This window comes from Eulemur rufifrons, chromosome 13 (assembly GCF_041146395.1).
Source record: "Eulemur rufifrons isolate Redbay chromosome 13, OSU_ERuf_1, whole genome shotgun sequence".
NCBI classification, from domain to species: domain Eukaryota; kingdom Metazoa; phylum Chordata; class Mammalia; order Primates; family Lemuridae; genus Eulemur; species Eulemur rufifrons.
Genome location: NC_090995.1, coordinates 12,262,767 through 12,287,384, shown reverse-complemented (window position 1 = coordinate 12,287,384; position 24,618 = coordinate 12,262,767). Strand labels below are relative to the sequence as shown.

The following is a 24,618-nucleotide window of genomic DNA, read 5'->3' as shown; positions in this document are numbered from 1 at the left end:
AAGGCAGGACATTACAGTTGCACACTACACACAGATGTTAGGGTACACGGATGAATACGTGGGTGGGAGGACGGATGGATGGACAGACAAACTACAAAGATCAGGCAGGAGCCTTGTGAGGTACTCTCAGAGAAAGAATACAGACCACACAAAGGTAGATGGACATGTGGAGAATATATGTTGGTAAATAAATTTACATGGAACACAGGAAGATATCCAGAGAAACAATTAGTTTATGTACGTGAGTATCTGTGAGCGATTCTGTGATTTCTGCATTAGAAGCAAAAAAACTAACCCTCCCTCCCCCAAAGGAAAACCCAAAAGCAAATAAACAAAAAGACCCGAAAGACGAAAAAACAAACCCGATTGAACAAAAGTTGCCCACAGCACCAGCTGCCGGAGGAAATACTATCGTGAGGGTTTTGGCTTTCACCTTCTAGTTACGGAAGTTGCGTTGGAAAGTTTAAAAGTATGTATCCCATAGAATTTCAGGTTACAAAGAGGAATAACCCTTAAGTAACTACAGACACACATTCATATGTTCAAGTCTTAAAAGAACACCTCTGCCACCGGGTGCGGGGTGAACACGGCTCGTGGACAAAAGGACGCGTCTTTAAAAAGTGTAGAATAACACTGCTACGGGTCACCTGGGGGCACAGCGGCAAAGCCCGCGGTTACGTCACAGCACGATTTCTGCAGCTGTTGAACCTCAGCATCGCTTGTTAGAGCTAAAGAAAGATGGTGATGGGGCGGGGGCGGGGGGGAGTGAGACACAGAAAGGAAAACAGAACACAACTTCTCTGCAAGTTAAAGTATTAATGCCAATAATCCTTTTATTAACAAGTATATTTGAACTTTTAGAAATGGAAGTGTTTTAATCAATTTTGATATGTAATCATAAATAGACTGTAGGCTCAAACCTAAGTAAATAAAGATTTAAATTTAGTAAGCGTAAGGCACTAAAGCAGCCTTTGTATTTTCTCTTGGAGACCTAGTTGTCAGGAAGAACAGATCTGTTCTTAAGCTGGTTTCAGCCCATTGGGTACAAGGTCGCTGTTGTACCGAATGCCTGTGTTTGAATGCATGTGCATAAATGTGCATTTTAGTGCATAAATGTGCCTCTCGCCAGGGCCTAAAGATGAAAAGTTGGAAAAGCCAAAGCCACTGTCCTTTGTCTGGTCCCTCCATGAGAGCGTGAAGGCCTGTCCTTCCTTTCTTGGGCCATTAATGATCCTACATTTTTCCAATCACAGGGCTTTTAGAATTGTTCATAATATCACTAAGTATCTGAAAATGTTAAAATCTAGATTAATTGTTTCATTTGTTTTATATATATATATAATATATATTTGTACACAACACACATTTAAAAAAATCCCACCACCAAAGCCTTTTCTCTGTAAACTAAACTAATCCCTTCGCCCTCCAGCTTCAATCCCCCTGGATTTGTGTGTTCTGTCTCTCCAACTAGTAGAACCAATTAAATAACTAAATATTAAAATACTGTAATTATATTCATAGCAAAAACAAAAAAATAGACATCGATACAGTATAAATCTCACTGTTTTCAGGTAGATGACAGTAAATGGTAAAGGTTAATTTTTAAGCAGTTCTGACATGATCCAGTTTTACAACAAAGTTTATATGTTAATTCTGTACACTTTTTTTTTTACTTTTTTTTTTAACCTTTTTTGAAAATAAGATATATTAGAACATCAGTGTCACCAAAGACACGTACTTAATTCTGTTCTATGCGAGAGAAGCTAATTTGGGGGTTACATGCAAATATATTTCCGTTAGTCGAGACAGGGCTCTTTCCTGCGCTACACCGGGTCCCTGGCCACCTTGCCGCAATGCTAGGAGGGTGCTTTGACCGAACAGCAGTCCAGGGACAAGTTTAAAAGGGGCCCTGTCAGGTAACAACAACACTGAGGGGGTGCGCAGCCAGGTGCAAGGCGCCCAGATATTTCCAGTTTCTCCTGCGGCCGGACCCCTGTCCCCCCAACACTGGTTCCTAAAGAAGGTCCGCGCTGTTTTGGTTACTAGCCTCGTTTAGGTCGGGACACTGTGGGCAACTTGGAAGCAATGACATCAGGCACACAGGCTGGGTTGGAAAGGAAAAGAAAAAGACTACAGATAATGTCTTTGAGGGTTTAAAAAACATATTTATCATTAACTGGTGAGTGAGGGATGTCAGACAAAACCGGAAGCGGTTCATTGAGTTAGTTGGTTTAGTTTGAAGTTTCATGTTACAGGCAGTTAAGTCCTTATTTAGGAAAAAAAAAAAAAAAAAAGGCCTTTATTCCTATTTACAATATATATAGTTACTTGCAAAGAAGTCAGATTTACAACCATTTTCTAAAAGCCTTTTTTTTTTGGTGGTTGTGGGTTTTTCCAAATAAGGATAAGTAGCTCTATAAAAATGAGATGCAGGAAAAGACAGTTAATAAGTGAAGGTTTTTCTCTTGGAGACGCGACTGTTACCAGGGAGGACCGGACGTTGCAGATGCTGCTCCTGGAGCCAACGCACATTCGTCCTGCGCTGTCGCCCGAGTGGCGGCTGCCCCTGTACTGCACGCGACACCCGTTCACACAATGATCCCTTTGCATGCGACACTCCAGACGCGCGGCGTGCAGAGCTGTGTAAACGGAGACTGTTTCCGATGCCTTCCGGGCGGTGACGGGGGAACCGCGAGGGGGTCTGCAGACCGTGGTCTCCGATGGGCTTGTGGAACCTTCAGCAATTCCGGGGCCCGTCTTCTGAAGCCCTCTCGTGCTGCAGGTTATAGTAACAGTTCTGGCACACACGCACCGGGGATGATATTTTCAAGCGTTTGATTTCAGACTGAAACCGACTGCACCTAAAACGAAAGGAAAATCGATTAGTTACCGGTCTTCGCAGACATGCTTGATCGCTGGGGCCAGAAACAGTAATAATGGAACGGAAAGCCTGCCGTCTGAGGCTAAGGGCCGTGCTGCTCTGTCCTGTGGCTGACCAAGCTGCATTATTTGCTTTAGTCTATGAAGAAAAGTAGTGTTAAACCAGGGAAGCGATTTCTTTGACTCAAGAGAACTTAAAAAACAAAAACAAAAACAAAAAAAACAGAGTTGACATTTTCCTACACAATGAAGCCAGGGGGTCTGAACAGCTGTGTGTGAGGCAAAATTGGTTCCCATGGCCTATACACTTGGGCGGTATGTCAGTGTCTTTAGTTGGAGCTTGACATTTTTTTCCCTTGGAAATTAGAAGACTCATTGCCCATTTGAAAAGAAGGTTTGATTACTATCAAATTCCTTTGTGGTTTTAAACATGTTGATTAATCCACTTGTCAATTATTTCTTAAACAGGTAGTTTGGCATTTTTTTGACTAGTCCAAATGCCCTCATTTCCTTTTTGTTTTTGGAGACGGGGTCTTACTCTGCTGCCCAGGCTGGAGTCCAGTGGTGCCATCATAGCTCCCTGTAACCTTGAATTCCTGGGGCCAAGCTATCCTCCTGCCTGAGCCTCCCAAGTAGCTGAGGCTACAGGTGTGCACCACCATACCCAGCACATTTTTTATTTTTAAATTTTTTGTAGAGATGGGGTCTTGCTATGTTGCCCAGGCTGATCTCAAACTCCTGTCCTCAAGCAATCCTCCCGCCTCAGCCTCTCCAAGTGCTGGGATTACAGGCATGCACCACCACACCCGGCCTCATTTTCTATGTATCTTGATAGAATTGAAGTAGACTGTACTGAAGAGATGTTTGCATTCCTTGAAAGTACTCGGAGTTCCCATTCCTGGAATAAAGGAGGTGATGGCATTAAACCACTTTAAGCTTGCATTTTCACAAGACTGAAATGGAGACTCCACCAGTCTACAAATAAACGTGTTTAGAGCATAAGTTAAGTGCTCCAAGCTTCTGGGGTTTGAAGGACAATTACTGGACTCTGGAACCCTCAGGCCTGTTGAGCTCTGAACCAGGCACGTGCGCCTGCGCGGGGCTTCCGTCCACGCCGCTGTGTCAGCGCGGTCCCTGCTGGTCAGCGGTTCCCATAAGGCCCGGGTGCAGCATCTGGCAGCAGCAGACAGTTTAAGGAACTCCCTGCGATATTTTGAAAGTTAAACACCACAGAGAGCAGGTGTGTGCCAGCACGCAAACCGGGTGTTGACTTTCAGAGATTACTAGATCACCAGGTTTTACAGAGCAGAGCAGGCCTCTCAAAGCACAGAGCGACAAGACGGGGTCCTCGGCCAGCCCCAGAGGGAACGGCTGGCAGCAGCGCTCTGGCTACCTCGCCTTCAGTCGGACGGCCCGGGACGACAGGTTTAGGGGAAAAATCAGTGGTGGTAACAGCTGTCACGGAACAGGTAGTGTGCACCTGACGGCACTCGCGCGCCTGGTCTCAGTCAACTCTCTCAGCGCCTCTGTGAGGAGAGGGCTTACAATCCACGTTCTCAGAGGAAGAGACTGAAGCTCAGAGAGGTTCAGTAACCTGCCTGCGGCAACGCGACAGACAGCAGCCCGTGAGCGCTTGGCCAGTGCAGACCCGAAGACCGTCCCTTCACCAATAAGCCAGTGCTGCCCACGACAGCTCGGCAGCTGCCTGAGAAGCGGGCGCACGGTGTGACAGCCATGTGTTTTCTGTGAAGTGTCTCCGAGCGCGCGGCCTGGGGGACCAAGGGAGGACTGTGCCTGCCCATCTGGGGCTGCGGTGCCCGACAGAGGGGACGGCCACGCCCATGCTGACGTCTCACAGGGGGAAACGCAGCCCCCCGCCTCACGTCAGACCCCAAAATAAATCCCAGATGAATTAGAGGCCTACACGGGAAAAATAAAGCTTTGGAAAATTTGAAAAGATAATAAACAAGTTATCTTTATGATCGTAGGACAGGGGAAGTATTCTTAAGGCACAAAAATAGCAAAAATCATAAAGAGTAATAAATGTGACTACATCAAATTTGAAAACCTGTGTGATAGAAAGAAAACACAGGCAAAGTTAAAACACAAGCCACAGACTGGCAGAAGATAATCTGAAAGATGTATAATCGACAAGGGAGTAGAGCCCAGAACATATAAAGAACTCCTCAAGGAAAAAAAAAAAAAACACAAAGACAGGCACAGCCAAAGGGGAGATGGGCAAAGTTATCCAAGAGGAAGTCCCAACAGCCAGCAAGTGTCCAACCTCTCTGGCACTGCGAGTTAGAACAACAAAGCACTGTTTCTTAGCTATCAGATTGGCAACAGTGAGCAAGTTGGGCAGCACCAACCACCACTAAGACCTGAAGGAGCTTGCCTACCTTGTTGGAGGCAGTGTGAACTATCACTGCTGTTTTGGAGAGTAGTTTGGCAAGATCTAGTTAGGGTCAAGCATAAGCCTATGTTTTATCAATTCCATTCCGTCTCCTCTAGAGACATTCCAGCTGTGTATTATTAACGGAAGGGCATTTATAAAGGTGTGCATCGTAGCATCACTTACAGTACTGACGAAATACAGAAAAAAAACCCTTAAGATGTCATCAAAAGGGAAATAAATTCTGATATATTCACATAATAACTAATAGTTAAAATGAATATACCAGAAGAATAGTTACCTAAATGAATGGATTTCAAAAACAATGTTGAGTAAAGAAAAGTTATAGAAGAGTAAAGACAGCATGTCAGGTTGAAATGTAAGGCTGAAAACCACACGGAACAACACTACGTGATGTCTACAGAGACAACGCACGCCCACGGCAGTATAAAAGCCTGGTGAAGGGGTGTGAGTGGTGAAGGGTGCAAAGAAGACTTAAAATGTGTCTACAGTGTTTACAGACACACATTTCACAGGCACCCCGTTAATGCAAACACGAAACATGTCGCAGGAACAGATGAACCGTTAGCACCTGCACATCCCGAGCCAGGAATGACCAGCTGTTTGTGGTTACTTGTGCACTCGTTAGTAAGACAGGAATACTTTGTATTTGTAGTGGTAGGAAAGAACAGAGAGAAAAGCGCATCCTGCAACGGGGACGGCAGGGCTACTGCAACGGGGACGGCAGGGCTACTGCAATGGGGACCCCAGGGCGAATGAGGACCTGCGTGCGGGACGCAATTAACACTGAGAGCTCAATCTGTGGGAACGCAGAAGCACGCGCGTCACGTCTTACTTCTGGCAGAAGAGCTGACCACAGTTCCTGCAATGGTGCCGTCTTTCTGTGAGCGAAAACCTCACGGAGCAGCCGGAGCAGCTGTCGCCGCCTTCGTCCTTCACCCAGTGGTCAGCGGCCGAGCGCCCGGGCTGGTCGCTCACAGACCAGCTGAACACTCGGCCTCGACTGTCGCCCACGAGGATCCTGCTGTGGTCCCTGCGGGAGACACGACGGGGACGGGGCAGTCACTGCGAGGCAGGCCTCTGCTGTGCGTGCGACGCTCCGAGGCCCCCCGGTTTTAGTGGGTGTGTGATATAGGGGAGGCCCCTTGCCCCCCCCAGGGAAGTGCGGATAAAGAAAACACAGAACTGAGCCAGAACTTACACTCCCAGTTCAACTTTCTTTGGACCAAACCTTGCTGTATGTTCGAAGAACAGAGAAGGCAATTTTTTTTCTTTTAATTCAGCATGAAACTCTATTCACTGTTATGTTTCTTCTTTAGATTCATCTCTGACACTACCGATACTGCAAATGGAATCTGCTTTCCCACAGGCTGGGCTGGAGTGCGTGGCCCTTGGCCAGCCGAATGACTCAGACGGGACGAGGAGCGGGAGAAAGCCTGGCGCTTACTTGGAGATGGCCAGGGCGGTGACCTCGGCGGGGTGTGCGTTGTCCTTCCGATCGAAGGCCGTGTGCATGGTCAGCTTGCTCCGGAACACCAGCTGCCGCTCCCACCGGTACCCTGGGGGGGAGGATGTGACGTTCTAAATCCAGGAAAGCCAGCACGGGCTCAATGCACCTGACGACGGTGGCCCTGAAAGCTGGGGACCTCAACATGCAGTGACAGCAACTCGTCCAGTTCTAGCAGCTGCTGCCTTTGGAAGGCAGAGCAGCCTAGCTGAACGTTAATCACAGGCCAGGTTGGAGCATGTCCCGTCGGAAAGGACAAAGTAAGGAAAAAGGGAACTCCTCAAGGCAAGAGGATGCAGCTTCTCCTGCTGAGGACCCTGCCTCCAACTCTACCCTGGGCAAGTTACCTGCCATTGCAGCCTTATTTATTTATTTGTAACGAGTAACTTGGCTATTTTCAAAAGCGTTCAAGATTTGTAAATGCATGCACTTTTGGTCTGAGGTGTTTTTGTTTTTAAGAAAATGCCCAGCGTACTGCACATGCCGTTGTAAGACTGAATCTCTAACCTCACCCAAGAAGAAACTTAGGAGGCCTTCGTGTGTGGGTGGCCCAGGTCACAAGAGCACGTCAGGGACGGGGCCCAGAGAGCCGGACCCCACTGCCACCATCCCCCAACCCTCACGCCACTTAGAAGGAGCGAGAAATAAATACCAGACTCCAAGTTACCGGGTTTCAATCGGCTGTAACTCCGCGCCTCGATGGGGTTGGGGTGGGGGTGGCTAAGGGGGCCCTGCAGGTGGGCTCTGGCCTGGCCTTCCGAGTAGTTGACAAATATGAAGCCGTCCTTCTCGTCCAGGCTGAGCTGGTCCGACCAGCGCCTGGAGTCGTCGGAGCCGCTGTCGGTGCACCAGGCGGCGGCTGCGCGGCAGGAGGCCGCCCGGGGCCGGTGGCTGGTGCTGCTGGGCTGGCTCGGGGCATCCCTGGGCTCCTGGCTGACGCTCTGCTCATCGGCGTCCGAGTCACTGCTGTCCTCGTCCTGGGCTTCCTGCCCTGGGGGAGGCATGGGGAGAGTTAGAAGACACGGACACATCACGGTCAGACCCAGCTTTGTTCTACCAGTATATTTTGCTACCACGCAAAAGCCACCGTAGACCCAGTATTTTAATCTAAGGAGAACAACAACAACAACAACAAAAAAAAGCCAGGATTTTTGGCCAGAGCACAGATAGAAAAAAAACAAAGGCAGAAGTTCTGGAAGAATTCAGGGAATACCTCCAATACCAAAATCCTTACCTTGGCATTTGCTCTTTCACAATCTGGCTGAGCCCTGCCTCATCCTCACGCCCCGGCTCCTCTGCAGGAGTCCCCGCCGCGCGCCCTCGGCCCGCCCCGCACCTGCCTTCCCCGCGTCTTTGTGTCCTGGCTTCGGCTGTGTTTGAAGGCACAGTTGAAACTCGACTTTCTCTAAACTCTCACCCCAGTATCTTCAGCTGAAACTATTTTCCCCTCCTCTGGACTTCTTTAATAATTCTGTGCCTTTCGAGTTCTTGAAATTCTCACCCTAAACTATACTTTTGGACGTTGTTTCTATCAGACAGTAGAGAGAAGCTTGAGAGGAGGGGCCCTCGGATATAGCAGTTAGAGAATTATTGCCCAAAGCTTTGATTTGGGATTCCCATTTATGAGAAGTAGCTGGTGCTCCATATCAGTGGGGTCTGCATCTGTGGATTTGAACAACTGTGGATTAAAGATATTTGGGGGAAAAACTGGTCTATTGAATATGTACAGATTTTTTTCCTTGCAATATACTCCCTAAACACTCACTACAGTATCACAACTATTCACACAGCATTGACGCCGTTCTTAGGTATTATATATAATCTAGAGATGATGTAAGGTATACGGGAGGATGTGCACAGGTTATATGCAAACACTAGGCCAGTTTATACAAGGGACCTGTGCATCCTTGGATTTTGGTATCTGCAGGAAGTTCTGGAACCAACGCCCCAGGGACATTAGATAGCTGTATATACTGGAAAAAAGGAGACAGAGTGCTAATGAGCGTGCAAGCGCCAGCCCACGACACATACGTATGTTTTAGACAGATACTTCCTTTGCCTGCCTGCTGCTCATTGGGGCTAATGGGAAGAGTTTTTACCCCAATGGCTTCACAGTCATGAGCGCTAAGGTTCCCAAACAAACCGCCGGAAACGGCTCTGATTTCCAGCAAACCCCGGGGTCGTCCACCTTTCCGCCCAGCGAGCGCCCTCGGGTCTCCCGCTTCTCCGCTGCCGAGTCAACCCTTCCTTGTGGGCTGTTCTCTCTGCCACTTTTGCCAGACTCTGCCCACAATCTGACTACGTGAGGAGGAAGGTGACACTTACACGTCTCTCCACCCCGAATCTGACCCCTTCTCTATCTCACTTAGTCACCTCATCCTCCACTGTCACTTACTTAAAATCATTGTTCAAGGAAGAGACAGGGACCCACGTCTCACTGGACCCCTTAATGCAATGTCTGATATGTTACAGATGACCCCAAACACTTACTGAATTCTTGTGTCCCCCAACACCCAGATGACCTTTGTGGTGGGACTATAATTAATGATATAGAAATTTACATGTAGTAACGTAACACAAGGGTTAAAACGCCCTCTCTACGGGATCTTTGCTGTTTTCTGGCATGGAAAGGAAAGACTACTCTCAGTGTACAAAGAGAAGTGATTTGTGTCTTTCTAGGCTTCCCTTATATCATTAGAGTAACCCTGAATTCTCAGTGTACACCAACTGGTCAGGGACAATCTGAAGGTCAAACCTAAAACCCTGGTCCTTCCTGTGAAGTCCCTTGTACACCCAGCGGAGCAGCTTCTCCCGAGATGAGCAACACAAAGCACATCTCAGCCTGGTTTCATGGTATTTGTTTTCAGTCATTCTGTATAGAAATCAAAATCTTTATCTTTCACTCAAAAATGTTAAAGTGCTTCACAAGTGACAGACAATGGACTGCAGGTCACTGGGCTTCAGTGCAAATTAACGCCCTACGTGAGCAGCCTGGGGTGGGCACTAGAAGGCGGACTCCGGTCTGAAGCTGGGAACAGTTTGCAAACCCGACACCGCCCTGTCACCCACGCCGCACTGGCTGGCCACGCGGTGGGCAGGGGGTTTGTCTGACGCACCCCACGCTGCGCCCTCCAGACCTGCTCGGGGTATGTTTAGCAGTGAGAGTCCCAGCCCCTGGCACCCCCGGAAGCTCGTGCTATATTTAGCCCGGAATGTGGAAGTCCACAAGACACCACCACGCCGAACGCCGCCCAGCAGACCGGAGGAAACCCGCGTGTCTGCCCAGAGGACTCGCAGAATAGGCCGCGATCACATTTCTGCGGGCAGTGTCCAGCCTCAGGCTCTTGTTTACATCGTTTGGTACGAGTTCATCCACAGTGATGTAAAGAGAACGAAATAGGAAAACGACTGAGCAATTTTTTAGAGAGCGTTAAGTACCTATTTGTGCTTCTGGACAGTCTTCCTGCATTTCTAGGACTTCAACGGGCTCAGGAGCTGGGGTTTCGGGAACTTGCAAAAACTCCATTCTCCAAAACTAAATTTAAATGAGTACGAAAATAAGAAAGTTAAGAAACAGATTAAGGAAACAATTTACATGTTACTGGATGAAGATGCGCTTTCAGGGTTAAACGGATAACTTAATTTCTATTATTGTGTGTAATTAAATTTCCCCGTACCTTGGAAAATGCATCAAGGGGCTGCCTACACGTAACGGCTGTCTCAAAGCAGAGGGAAAAGACTGTGGTCAAGTAAGCTTAAAATCATGGTTCAACGTCTTCGTTTCCTACCAAAACCTTTCGGAGTATTGCACACACCAACATACGCTGCAGGTCTTCAAGAAGGCATACAGGAAGCCCAAGTGCTTGCCTCATGGAGATTTATTAGCATATAACGCTTCATAGGTTTGGCGATCGGAAACGCTGCTCTCGGGAAAGCAGGCTCTGGGGTGGGGCGTGTGCCGGTGTGAGCGTGTGTGCGTGTGCGTGTGTGTGAGTGTACAGGTGCGCGCGGGCTCACAGCCTCACTGTCTCTCAGTACGTGACCATGACCGAGGAGGGTGGTGATCAGCTGCTCTTGGCTTTTACAAAAAACACCATCAAAGCAAAATAGGCGCAAGAGATAGAAAAACTCATATTTGAATAGACTGCAAAGGCAAACACTCTGTTGATTTCATTCCCTGCAGGGGCCCATCAGGCAGAAATCTAAGGAAAGGATACACTGTATCCAGGTTCCAGGTGAAGTCCCCTGGGACCCCAGCCAGGGGACAGACCCTGGAAGTGTGTTCAAGCCTGCGATTCTCCGCACAGAAGAGACTCTTCCCGCTTCCTCTGTTTTCCCTTAGAAGCCATCTGACAGGCCGAAAACCCAACACTTAACACAGTTCGCACTGTTAGCCATCCCAGTGTGACACGGGACTCCTGTGTAAGTGGCCTTCCTGTGTCAAGCTGTCAGCGGTTAGCAGCACTAACAGATCTACTTAGCAGGAGGAAAAGAGGCCAAGCCACTGATGTTCCTCATGTCTGATTCGACAGTGGCCAAGGCTTGTTTGAGTAGGAGCAAGAGTTCCCTAAACAGCATCACAACCTGTTCACGTGTCCTTACACCGTGGACAGCTTCAAGTTTCAGGTAAACCAGGGCAACAAATATCCTGGCGAGTTCTTCTCTCGACTCACTCACCCGAACCACTCCGTCCGAGTGTCCTGTCACTATGACATTCTGCGTGTCCCACTCGTTCATCTCGGACACGCAGCAGCACACGATGTGCTGGCTCCCGCCTGTGAACGTGTTCACGCTCATGATGGGGTTCCCGTTGATGCTCCACACGTGGATGTAGGTGCCGGCGCAGGACACAATGTCCCCCTGGGAAGACAAAGACAGACTCTTCACTCCATATCACATTCTGGTTTCAAACCCAAATTAAATCCTGTGCCTGGATCTCGGAACACCTTTCACTCCTTAGACTAGTGGCTGGCTGGGTCGTTTCTGAGTGCTGGCCGAATTAAAAACACCCTGAACAGAGGCTTCTGTAAGAGCTCAGAGATGACAGGACACGGTGGCCGCAGGGATCACAGGGGACACTAAGGCAGGTTTACGTCCCTGACAGATGGCTGAGCTAGGTCTGAGTCCACAATGAAACTGTCTGTAATCCGAGGAGATGATGAACTACTCTTCTTCCTCCTGTGGTCAACAAAATCTATTTATATCTTTCCTTTAGAGGCAGGAATCTACCTACTTTTACAAAATGAGTCCAAACACCGAAACTACAGGATAGAAGGGGAAATTTTCAGATACAGTTGTCTCTCTCTCTTCAACAAATGAAATGATGAAATCTTGGTAACACTGTAATATCCCTCTTTTAAAATTTGTATTCACAACAGGGGTGGAGGGATGTGGAAAAAAGGAAGAAAACTGCTACACGGGTCACTTCTTTTTTTTTTTTTTTTTTTTGAGACAGAGTCTCACTCTGTTGCCCAGGCTAGAGTGAGTGCCGTGGCGTCAGCCTAGCTCACAGCAACCTCAAACTCCTGAGCTCAAGGGATCCTCCTGTCTCAGCCTCCCGAGTAGCTGGGACTACAGGCATGCGCCACCATGCCCGGCTAATTTTTTCTATATATATTTTTAGCTGTCCATATAATTTCTTTCTATTTTTAGTAGAGATGGGGTCTCGCTCTTGCTCAGGCTGGTCACGAACTCCTGAGCTCAAACGATCCGCCCACCTCGGCCTCCCAGAGTGCTAGGATTACAGGCGTGAGCCACCGCGCCCGGCCTACACGGGTCACTTCTTGACAAACGTAATAAACCCTAAGACTCTCGGAGCTGGGAACTCGCATTTTCATGAGTTCCAAAGACAGAAAAGAACAAGCTTTTCTTCTCAAATTCTACCAGGCTGGGCTCTGTCCGACCTGCTGAGAATGCAACTCCCCACTGCTGAGGGAAGGAAGGTGCGTTCTGAAGCATCTGCTGGGTACCAGTTCCTGTGGGGGACGCTTTAGACACTCCAGGTCAACCCTGGGAACAAGCTTGGGAGGTCGGTTATCACTGGCCTGCTTTGAAGGATGAGAGTGAGGTACAAAGAGCTTACGTGATTCGCTTAGTATCAGAGTCAAGATTTGAAGCCGGCACTCTCGAGCCCCAAAGCCTGAACACCGTACCATGCTTCACTCTCACCCCCAAGATAGCCAGGCTGTCACACGGGTCCTAGCCTTAGAAAATGCCTGGTGAGGTTCAGCATAGTCAGGAAACACGTGAGAACCCACAGAAATGTGAGGACGGTCAGCAAAAGCAGAGGGAGGACTACACGCCGGCCAGCAGCACCAGTGCAAGGAGGAGGGTAAGGGGGAGGACTAGGAGGAGGACTGGGCTGGTTCCAGGCACACCTGCGCTGCACCACCCCTACTGGCCCCGCTACTGCTCCTTGTCCCCTCCCCAGCCCAGCTCTTCTTCTACCAAGATGGCAAAAACTAAACCGAAACCCAAACAAAAACAACACTCAGCACAGCATTACTGTGTCTACCTCATACTGGTCACTGAACCATCTCTGGCCGGTGAGTGTCGGCAGCTGAGTTTTAATTCGTGGCTTCAGTCTCCGCAAGAGGCAAGGGACGGCCACTCCGTTCCGCACCAGGCAAGGCTGTCTTTAGTGACTCGGGGCGGGGGGCAAGGGGGGCCTCAATTAGAGTGTATTAGCGCAAATCCCGTGGTTATGAGGGCTAAGCCACAAGAAGAATTACTGAGGGGCAGCTGCAAAGTAGCTTTGGTCCAAAATACAAACTGAAGTGAAGCTGACTTGATACTGCTCGGAGAAACATGACAGAAACAGAGATCTTTTCGAGAGTTATTAAGAGATTACAAAAGCAGCTTAAGAAGAAAAAATGCTTCTGTAGGTACCTGCAGTAACTATTGCGATCCAATGGGTGTACACTGGCTGTATATTGTAAATAAAATTCTCACTATTTAAGGACAACCTCAAAACACAGTGCCCTGAATAATGGCAGTGAGCACCTGACGCAGAGTCACACTGATCAGACTGGCTCCGTAGCACCCACGTTTCCGTAAAGCTCTCAGGGCGCAAACTTTGAAGGACCAACCCCAAGTGTTGTTCTGAAAACTTCGTAAACCTTCCCAATGCACCAAAACCTAAGCTGACTCCACTACCCCCGCCTGCCTCCCACGCGTCTCAACTCCAGTTACTCCTGCTACCATCAGTGACACACTCTCAGGGCCCCTCACTAGAACCGAATTTCTCTCTCCTCCTCCTTTGAGTGACTACAAAGTATCTGACTAAATGCACAACACTTAGTATCTTCTGATAGAAGTCAAAAGTGCAGCATCCTTCAGAAGGACAGCGGCCTGTGTGGGTGGCGACATCAACATCACGCAGCGACACGGGCAGAATGACTCTGTGTCACGGGACGGCCCCGGGTCGGGGTCGGGGTAAGGGGGACGGGTCTGCACAGCTAAGAAGCGATGAAGTTGAGGGCGAATTCCTGACTTGCAGGGTGCGTCTGCGCACGGGGGCATCATCGACCTTCTAACGTGGTAACCTGCCCGTGGACACGGGGGCCTGGGTCCCTGCAAACCTGCCCCGAAGCCCCCTGCTCTGCAACTCATCTTGGTAACGCTGCCCCTCCCGTCCACTTCAGGTGGGCTCCATGTGCGTGGAGGGCTCCCCGGCCAGTGCGTGCATTTTATTCTGACTTATGTAATTTTATATACAAGATTTATTTCTGAGAAGAGATAACATCCTTTGAAAACACTGGGGTCTATTGTGCAAATAGCTCTGGAACAATCTCTCTCTCTCATTTGGGAACCCAAATTGTTACTCTTTTCACTTCACGTAATAAATGAGTCATCTGAGTATATTTCATTAAATATTTCAACCAATTTCTAACATTCTTAGCAAACCCTACAATTCCTTGTTTTTTAAAAAAGCATCCTTTAGAATGCTTTATTTTAACCGAATTTTGATTTCTCTTCAGAGTACACAGCAGTGAATGGATTTTAACGTCAAATGGGCTCGGTAGGTCATCAACTTAGAAAACACGCAGAGCCGTTTTTTATGCAGTTTGGCCAGAGCTGCTTGTTTCCCTAAACATAAACCCAGCGCGCAATTTACTACTCACTGTTAACTCATTGATGCAAAGAGCAGAAACGGGGGCTCGGTGGCCCCGGAGCTGGGTTAAAAACGACAGTTTGTTCAAGTCCCAGATGATGCAGGTTCGGTCGCGGGACCCGCTGACGATGATGTGGTAGGCTAGGGACGCCGTGGTGCAGGTGACAGTGTCCGTGTGGCCGAGTAAGGCCTGCAAGTAAGAAGAGAAAACGGTCAGGCCGATCGCAGTGATAAGGCTCCTGGACGCGTCGGGAAATGCCGGCGTGCTGGGCAGGGGCTGCCGTGCGCAGGGTGTCTGGGGCAGACCCTTCTGCCTCCTGCTGGCCGCCCTTGCCGCATCCTACAGAGGGAAGAGAGAAGCCTGGAGTATTCTGGAGGCTGCTTCTCTCCACTTTCACATTACTTCTTTCCTGGTCTTGGGCCAGGATCTTACAAGGATGGGGGAGTGACAACTGCCACCCAGCTTCGGTTTCTTCGTACCATTTCTATTTGGAAGCGTATTCATTATGGGGCCTGAAATACAGAATCTGAACTCTGTATCTATTCTTTTATGCCACAAACTTCTGTTCATTCCATTGTAAGGAACTACAATGGATGATTTTTTTAAAAAAAACGCAGACTGTGAGAGCCACCGGCTTCAGTGCATATTCCTAGACAGATAAAGGAAAACACGGTCGCGCTGTGTCACCGTGCAGAAGTCCTGCTTCTCAGCGAGAGACGTCTGCACATTTGTGCCCGAGAGGAAGTCCTTCCTCACACTAGAATAAGAACTCTTCTCTCTTGCGGGGATACGGAGAGAAACAGGACCCAGATAACTGCCAGTGTGTGAAAATAAGTATCTTGAAGAAAAGGATTCAGATTACTGCTAGCAGTTCCTGAGTACTTAGAACGGGCCATCTGCCCTGGCGGAAGAATACACTTGCTTCAATAGAGTTGGCTTAAAACTTTGGTCATGCAGACATCTTTATCGTATGCTTAGCAAACCCTAGAAGACTGTTTTGAGTAAGAAGACCTTTTTGCTGGCACATTGGTTTCAAAGCCCATTTTTTAAATGGGAAATATTTTTAAGGAAGAGAGTGTGGATCAGAAAATGCACTGCCAAACTCGTATCTGTTCACATCGAGACTGTCCATCTCTCCAGGCACCTTGCCTCAAAGACCCAGCAGCTAGGAAGCTTCTGGCTTGTACAGATGGTTCAATTCTACATTGAACAAAGGGTTTGATTCTTTCCACAGATATTTAAGACACCACTGTTTGATTGAGTTTGGTTTTACAATAGCTTTGAAGTCAGAACTGTATTTGAACCATGGCTTTACCATTAAATGTGACTGGGCATGTGTGAACTCTCTAACCTGTTTTTCAGGTGTTAAAATAGGGCTAATAACTACAGTGTAGAATTGGAATTTTATGTTTTTAAAGTACCCAGCACAATGTTCTGAACATAGTAGATGCTCAATAAATGATAACTAGTATTGATATATTACTTTTCAAATTTGTATCATTAAAAACATTTAGATGTATGCTCTTTATTAAAAAACACCTTATGGTAAATTCTCTTACAAATCAAATATTAAGAAATGGCTTAATTATAAAAGGATTATTGTTTTAAGTAAAAATTAATAGTACAATCAGGTACATAACGGACAATTAAAAATACTTGTTAATAATTAAATCATCTTGGGCCAGGCATAGTGGCTCACGCCTGTAATCATATCACTCTGGGAGGCCGAGGCAGGAGGATCATTTCAGCTCAGGAGTTCGAGACCAGCCTGAGCAAGAGTGAAACCCCGTCTCTATTAAAAATAGAAAGCAATTAGCCGGACAACTAAAAATATATAGAAAAAATTGGCTGGGCATGGTGGCACATGCCTGTAGTCCCAGCTACTCAGGAAGCCGAGGCAGGAGGATCGCTTGAGCCCAGGAGTTTGAGGTTGCTGTGAGCTAGGCTGACGCCACTGCACTCTAGCCCGGGCAACAGAGTGAGACCCTGTCTCAAAAAAATAAAAAAATAAATAAAATAATAATTAAATCATCAAGGGTCCCACTGAATATAATCATGAGTTTAGCATATCCTTAAGGATACAACAAATGATGAAAAAGAAAAACAAAGACTCAAAGATGTAGTGATCCAGCTGAATGGAAATCACCCTGGGAGGAAATTAATATCAATCAATGGCAAATATCATGTGGCTTGCAAAAATCCAACTTATATATCATTCTAAGAAACATTTATATCACTTACGTATATTAAAATACGTATTACCTAAAGGAAACTTTCTTCAGATTTTAAAAAAAGGACCAGCTTGGATCATTTTTAGAAATAGCATACTCTGATTTCCCTTTTTTAAAAAGGTTATTTCCAGCAGAAGAACACTTTTTGGTTTTATCCATCACGTCTGAAGTGCTCCAGAGCTCAGGACGCTGTCCTGTTCCCGCGGAGCACGGGCAGCCACACGGAACACGCCCACCTCCGCGTGTCCTGCGCGCCCCGTACCTGCTTGAGCGCCAGCGTCTTGGCCTTCTCTTTGGAGGTGCCCATCTCCCACACGCACACCACCGTGCTCGTCCCGCCCGTGATGACCAGCTTGGGGTTGGGGCAGATGGCGCAGAGGATCTGGCCCCACTCGGACAGACATTCATAAACCGTCATGGCCTGCAAGACAACGCGGATGTGGGACACACGGGCCACCGAGAGCCACAAACCTCTGAAGTGCAGGGGGCGAAGCCGAGTGACGGGGAAGGCCGCCCGTGCTGGCCGCGCATCCACTGAAGCTCTGCCCTGAGCTGCCCCTGCGGCTTCCTCACTGGTGAGGGTCTCTGGGTTCCCCAGTCTGGGAACGCGATCTGCAAACTGTGTGGTGCTATGTGAGACGCAGGGATGATCCGGTAAAAGGATGCGTGTTCCGTGGCCGGTTAGAATGTAAGAAGCAAGCACGGGTGCTGCCGTGTAGGGTGACACTAACTGAACGGAATGTGTGTCACGTGCACCGTCACAGACTGCAGACTCGTCCACCCTGCACTCGGGAGGGGACTGTCACAGGCCGAACACAGGGCACTGAAGGGTCACTGCGTATCACCTCTCCAAGAGACACTGCTGCTTCTTGTGGGATGGGGTGACAGGTGTTTTGTCAGCTTGTTGAGACGACTAGAATGGAAAGCGGGCCAGACGGTAGCTCACCAAAAGGAGGCTACTCTGGTGGGCAGAAATGCCGAGCACCTTGCTGGCTGGGATCCCTTGGGGGAACTGTTTGAGGGGGAAGGGAACTGCTAGCCCCTATCACGTAACTCTCCAACAGGGGCTTGTTCTGCAGGAAACATGACTTTCTCCGCTAGCTCCTCTATCCTGGTCTCATTCAGCGAGGCTCTCCCTTCCTCTGGGCTTTGGAGGAACAGCTGATACACCCTTGTACCTGGCTCCCCACCCCAAGAACCAGGACATCCAGGCCATGAAAGCCCAAGGTTCCGAGTACACGAGGCATAAACGCAAACCTTGTCCGACTCGTAGGTTCCCAGTCTGCAGCTGAGGTCCGCATAGCCCCAAGCGAAGGTTTTGTTCCAGGCTGGCGGGATGAGAACCTTGTTCTGTTCTACTGCGAGGATACCTTTATCTGTACACACTATTTGGCCCACAGGCTCTTTGAGTTCTATAAAAAAACAAATGATTGCATTAAGACAGGGACAGGGAAAAGCTAACCTCCTTATCCCATAGGGGATGACACAGTGATCTCATATATTCATACCGATCAAGCATCCTGACACCTACATTAAGACAAAATGATCTTAGAAATGGGGCTTGGCCTTGGAGTCCCCTACAAGACCATCTGGGCAAGACGCTGGCCCTGCCAGGTCCTCTGCGGGGCTTCCCTCAGCCTTCCCGTTTCTGGACGCTTTGCGTCCCTAGGAAGAGTAATCCGGGACACTCCCTAGAAGGGCACAGGGACACAGACCATCAATCAGTCTGTCTTTACCACCTCCCAAGTTACAGCCGCCCTCAGACCTCCTGAAGGAAAGCTGTGATGTTCCCCACAAGGCACGGACTCCTTGCTCCACACCAGACCCCTGCCGACCACACTAGCCCCCCAAACAATCGCTGGGGAGTGACTGGGCTGGCACAGGGCAGGGTATGCAAAGAGGCAATGGCACAGTGTGGCAGCCAACCACGTCAGCCAGACTTTGATGCTCTAATTCATTCTTGGATTTTTTTAAGTGACAACTTCAAGATTTTGCAAAACATTTTTTCATTCTAAGGGGGAAAAAATCTACTTGAAAAAATGCTTTTAGTTATCTCATTAGACCCTTTAGATAAAAGAAATTTGTCTTTTTATTGGCATATTGAAAATACGTTCTCTTACTACTATTTCTGATAGGCAGAATACATATATACATAAATGAAAAATGAGGACAAATTATTTTCTACATACAAAGTGGTAAGATTCTGATACTTTAGAGTTTTGACTACCTTAATAAGAAAACTGTTTGGTTCTTTCTGATGCAAAATCCAACGGGCCAAAAAAAGAAAACAAGAAAAAGGAAAAAAAAGAATACTAACAAGTATTTAGTGATTTAACACAAAACGTATAGTACTAACTATACAAATTACACTGCTGTGAAAAAGCAAATTTGTTACTGCTGAACTAGGATTATTAAATAATCCCATCAGATCATGAATCAAAAGTTTATTTCCCATCCTCTTACCTTTTACAGGTGTTAGGGAAGGCCTCAAGTTGTCCAGATGATGAAAAAAGATCTTGTCACTTGTGGATCCCGGAAGGACAGAGATTCCTGCGTTGTCTCCGTTGAGTCGACTCCTCACTCTCTTCGGTGGATGAGGTTTTTTAAATAACTGGTACAAAAGAAGATGACACACTTTATAACGAACGAGAACGTGTACTAAGTCCTTCTATATGCCAGGCATCACGTCCTTATCTCACTTAAGCTTCACAACAACCACTGGGTACGATGTCATCCCCATTTTATATCTAAGAAAAGAAATTCAAAGAGGCTAAGAAGGTTGCCAGAGAACCCACACCTTAATAAGCAGGGACAGGACTATGACACCAAAGCTTGGGTTACTGTCATGTTCTACGCTGACTTCTGAATAACTTTCCTTGCAAGTTGTACTCAAACTACAGCTATGATCTTCTAATGGTGTTTAAAAATTAACCAATTCTCGGCCGGGCGTGGTGGCTCATGCCTGTAATCCTAGCACTCTGGGAGGCCGAGGCGGGTGGATCGCTCAAGGTCAGGAGTTCGAGACCAGCCTGAGCAAGAGCGAGACCCCGTCTCTACTAAAAATAGAAAGAAATTATATGGACAACTAAAAATATATATATAGAAAAATTAGCCGGGCATAGTGGCACATTCCTGTAGTCCCAGCTACTCGGGAGGCTGAGACAGGAGGATCGCTTGAGCCCAGGAGTTTGAGGTTGCTGTGAGCTAGGCTGACGCCACGGCACTCACTCTAGCCCGGGCAACAGAGTGAGACTCTGTCTCAAAAAATAAATAAATAAATAAAAATTAACCAATTCTTTATAGCCTAATACCATTCTGTGCCATGGAAGGCAGGCGGGCCTTCAATCATGTGTAATCAGATTATTTCTGGTTTCAACGTGAACTTTATGTGATTTAGCAGTGTCACTTTAGTGTCTTTTAGCTCCTACTAATATGGTGAAAGTGTGAACATTATTACACTGTTTTCACTTGGCTTTGTTATCAAGGAAAAATATAAACATCTATTGTATCTTCAGTCAGTATTTCTACAAGATTAAAAATATTAATCTACATTTAATATTACTATTTTTTAACTATTGTAGGTCTTCGAAACAGGCATATAGTAGTTTCTGTCGGAAAGTTAGTATTTGAGGAGGATATCTGAAAACCCTTAGATGCAATGATTTTTAAGATGAATAAATATTATCACACTTTGTGAATCAGATATTTGGAGTTTCTAAGAGAAAAAAACAGAAAAAATGGTTTATATAAAGGAAGACACACATATATCCCAGGCTCCTAAACCTTTACATGTTTTGTTTCTATTTTATCTACATAACAGGGTCAAAGGGTCAGTGTTCTGTAAAGATACATTTTAAAGCATGCTCACGAATGAACATTTACTGAAGAACTTTCATATGAGACCTAAGTACACAGCAGTGTGTCAGATGGCAAGTAAATAAAGATGTATGGACACAGTGACCATAAAACCTAGATTATTTTAGGCTCTACTCGAAAGTACTCTTCATTACTCATTAGAATGTCCTAGAAATACAGTGGCATTCAATCCATGTTTCCCAAACCACTGGCCTCTTATACTCCAAAGTAGCACAAAAATATTGCAACAGTCTAAGTGTCTTGATTTTTTTGCTCAGAATGTTTGTTTCCCACAGGGTACGAAATATGACTCCTAGCCTTGCAACTCTGGAAAATGGAAAGATTTAACTAAATAAAGGTATAACTGAGATTCTTTAACTGTGAGTAGAGTTTAACAACTATTCTGCTTTAAAAGCAAACACGTTTTCTTTATCAGGGGGTGAGACTGCACTGTGAATGGTGCGTCAGAGGCTGGTCAGCTGTCTGCTGTGGCTTTTCATGTACGGAGACTTCCCACTGTTCCGTGTGTTTTCAAGTGTCAACCCTGGAAACCTCGGAGTTGGTTAACCTACAAAAAGCGAGTCCAGGAGAAACATCTAAACGAGGAACAGAGAAGACAGCCAGGGCCGCAGAGTGCAGCCACTGGTACTTGGTCAAGGTTGTGTGGTCGGACCAATTCCGCAAAGAGTGCCTTTTCCATGCTGTGCTCCTGGTGCAGCCCGCCCACCCTTCCTGCTGTACCCTGGACAGTGAGGATCAGAGAGCGAGGGGAGAAGAGATGGTGTCTCTCCACGGAGGTTTGCTCATCACTGAACGTGAAGCACAGATCTACAGCATCTGGGTGCCAAGAAGCTTCACTCTTGGTCTTCCTCTCCGAGTTCTAGATGGTGTGAGACAGCTGCTGCGTGTCCTCCTAGGTATTCCTGTGGCATATGGCCTCACAGCACAGCACGTATCTCACCCACATCAGTCATCTAACCCAACTATTGTCGTCATCTGTTTCCTAAACCACTACAGTAGCTTTATGTAATAAGGGGTCTTCTGCTCCCAAATTGCTCCCCCTACAGTGTCTGCGTGCATGCGTGTGTGTGCGTGTGTGTGCGTGTGTGTGTGAGAGAGAGAGAGAGAGAGAGAGAGAGACAAACACTGAGGCCAGGATAAACTTTTAAAGCTGAAATATGGCCATGTCATTTCCCTGGCTAAAATCACCAGTGGCTTCTAGATGAAAGGCCATCATTGCATAAACTGTGACCTACGAGATCCCTTGTGTTAGGTCTGGTGCACATATAAGGAAGTAAACTCTGCACTAGTCTACGAGTGAACATTGTCTTTAAACAACAAAATTTCCATTTATCTGAACTGTGAAAAGGAGGAAAAAAGCAGTAATCTAGGAATCTATTGAACCTACTGGGTGCTATTTATGGTTCTTCATTAACCCAATCTAAACCTATTTATTATATGCCATCTACCTTCTGGAGTAATATCACAAAATTTACAAAACGAAACAGAGTAGGCTGACGACGAGGAGGAAACGTCCGCACCTGTTTGGGGATCTGCCCGAAGTTATTGATGAAGCCGATGGTGGCCGTCTCCTTGAGGGGGTCGTTTATGTTGTAGATGTCCACCTGACCCTCGTAGAAGAGATGGTGGAAGACGTTCACGGCCTCCACTGCGGCGGGGCCCTGCTGTTTGTAGCCGAAGATCAGGTCGATCCACTCGTGCAGATGAGCGCTCACGTAATCGCACTCCAGAGCCTGCGAGGTTAACACGCAGCTTCAGCCGGGGCCGACACTTACTACCTGCTCAGAAAGTAACTTGGCCCGTGGTCAACAGGAACTGAAACAACTAAACATCATCAAAACAATACAGTAGCACCCTCTTTTTCATGGTTTTGCTTTCTGTAGTTTCAGTTACCCGTGCCACGGTCTGAAAATACTGCGGTATTTTGAGGAAGAGAGGGAGACCACCATATTCACATAGTTTTTATTACAGTATGTTGCTGTAATTGCTCTATTTTATTATTATTTATTGTTAATCTCTTACTGTGCCTAATTTAGACACTAAACTTTATCATAGGTACACATGTATAGGAAAAAGCATAGTACACACATAAGGATCGGTACTATTCACGGTTTCAGACATCCTTTGGGGGTCTTGGAACGTATCTCCTACAAATAAGGAGGAACTGCTGTACTAGTGACATAAATGAACAGGTGACATATTGCTCAAGGTCCTTTGTATTGTGATCGACGACCCAACGAAATCCAACCTGAACTGCAAAGTGTGCTCCCATTACCTCGCGGTGGACTCTGATGAATTCTCGTGGGTCCCCTTTTGCCCAGGGTGGAAGGATGACATCGCCAAGCTTGGTGCCATTTTGTTTACAGCCTACGCAATTGGACACATTAAAACAAAAAATGAAAGAATGGGATAAATGGCGTTTTTATATTAAAGTGACAGAGAAACAGCGGGTTCGATCCTTACCAGAACTTATAAAATGTTACCACCAGAAAGGACCCTCTGAGATCCTCTCCTCTGGCATGTCCCCAAGACCACTCCCGAGAGTGCTCCTTCAGGGACATTTACCAAGGGTTAACACAACTGCGGGCCCCTCACTACTAAGTCTCCTTGGAAATGCTGAGTTACGCAAAGCTAAACATGTTTCTTTGCTGCAAGACTGCTCAGAGGTTCAAATGTACTAAAGTGCACTGCACTTCTCTTAGAAAGACATTAGACATGAAATTTCTCAAATTTAATTTGACTGCAGGACCCCTTTTCAATGGAACATTGTGGACTACTGTTTTGAGTCTTTCTGGACACAGTCTCCTGGAGATATTTGTCATTCATGAGATTTCTTTGTATTTCTGAATCTGAAATTCTCAAAAGAGCTCCATAGAACTGGCATGTATTTTACAGTAAGGCATATATTTTACAGAAGTTTCTCATCAAAACAAAGATGAAGTCCGAAACAATATAATTTTTTTTATATTGTTGTATATTGTTTTATTTTTATATTGTTAATTCATCACTTAACAGAAAAAATATTTAGAAAGACTATGGGACTGCTTGACAAAAACAAAAACACCATGTGAAAAAGTACAAAAATAAGGCTGGGCACAGTGTCTCACATCTATAATCCCAGCACTTTGGGAGGCCAAGGCAGAAAGATTGCTTGAGGCTGGGAGTTTGAGGCCAGCCTGGGAAACATAGCAAGACCCCTCCACAAAAAATAGAAAAATTAGCCAGGCGTGATAGCATGTGGCTGCCCGCCTAGGTACTTGTGAGGCTGAGGTAGGAGGATGGCTTGGGCCCAGGAATTCAAGGCTGCAATGAGCTGTGATTGTGCCACTGCATTCCAGCCTGGGTGACAGAGCAAGATCCTCAAAAAAAAAAAAGTACATAAATAACATTTATTTCACATAAACTGTTATTTTAAGTCATAGCTAGATAATCCTCTAAAATATTGTAGAAACCATTGAACCATTGGCTATGAAATCTATCCACAACAAAATATATTAAATTGGGCTGGCATCTAAAGAAATATTCTTTTTCTTTTTTCTGAAATACACCAAAAAAGTCCCCGTGGCTTACAGAGTTTTCATAGATACAAATCAGATC

General features: G+C 46.7%; 1 protein-coding gene across 1 annotated transcript in view; it reads right to left on the bottom strand.

Annotated features, from left to right (window-relative positions):
* Positions 1-2,399: 2,399 nt before the first annotated feature.
* Positions 2,400-24,618, bottom strand: part of WDFY3 (WD repeat and FYVE domain containing 3) — a 191,163-nt gene continuing 168,944 nt past the window's right edge. Inside the window, exons 55-66 of the mRNA XM_069485368.1 lie at positions 23,297-23,388; positions 22,542-22,754; positions 19,609-19,756; positions 18,403-18,557; positions 17,408-17,566; positions 14,924-15,103; positions 11,478-11,660; positions 10,239-10,335; positions 7,468-7,791; positions 6,741-6,852; positions 6,129-6,326; positions 2,400-2,861 (exon numbers count right to left, since the gene is read on the bottom strand). Coding sequence (XP_069341469.1) covers positions 2,738-2,861; positions 6,129-6,326; positions 6,741-6,852; positions 7,468-7,791; positions 10,239-10,335; positions 11,478-11,660; positions 14,924-15,103; positions 17,408-17,566; positions 18,403-18,557; positions 19,609-19,756; positions 22,542-22,754; positions 23,297-23,388 — 1,985 coding nt within the window. The 3' untranslated portion in view covers positions 2,400-2,737. The remainder of the gene's footprint in view (positions 2,862-6,128; positions 6,327-6,740; positions 6,853-7,467; positions 7,792-10,238; positions 10,336-11,477; positions 11,661-14,923; positions 15,104-17,407; positions 17,567-18,402; positions 18,558-19,608; positions 19,757-22,541; positions 22,755-23,296; positions 23,389-24,618) is intronic.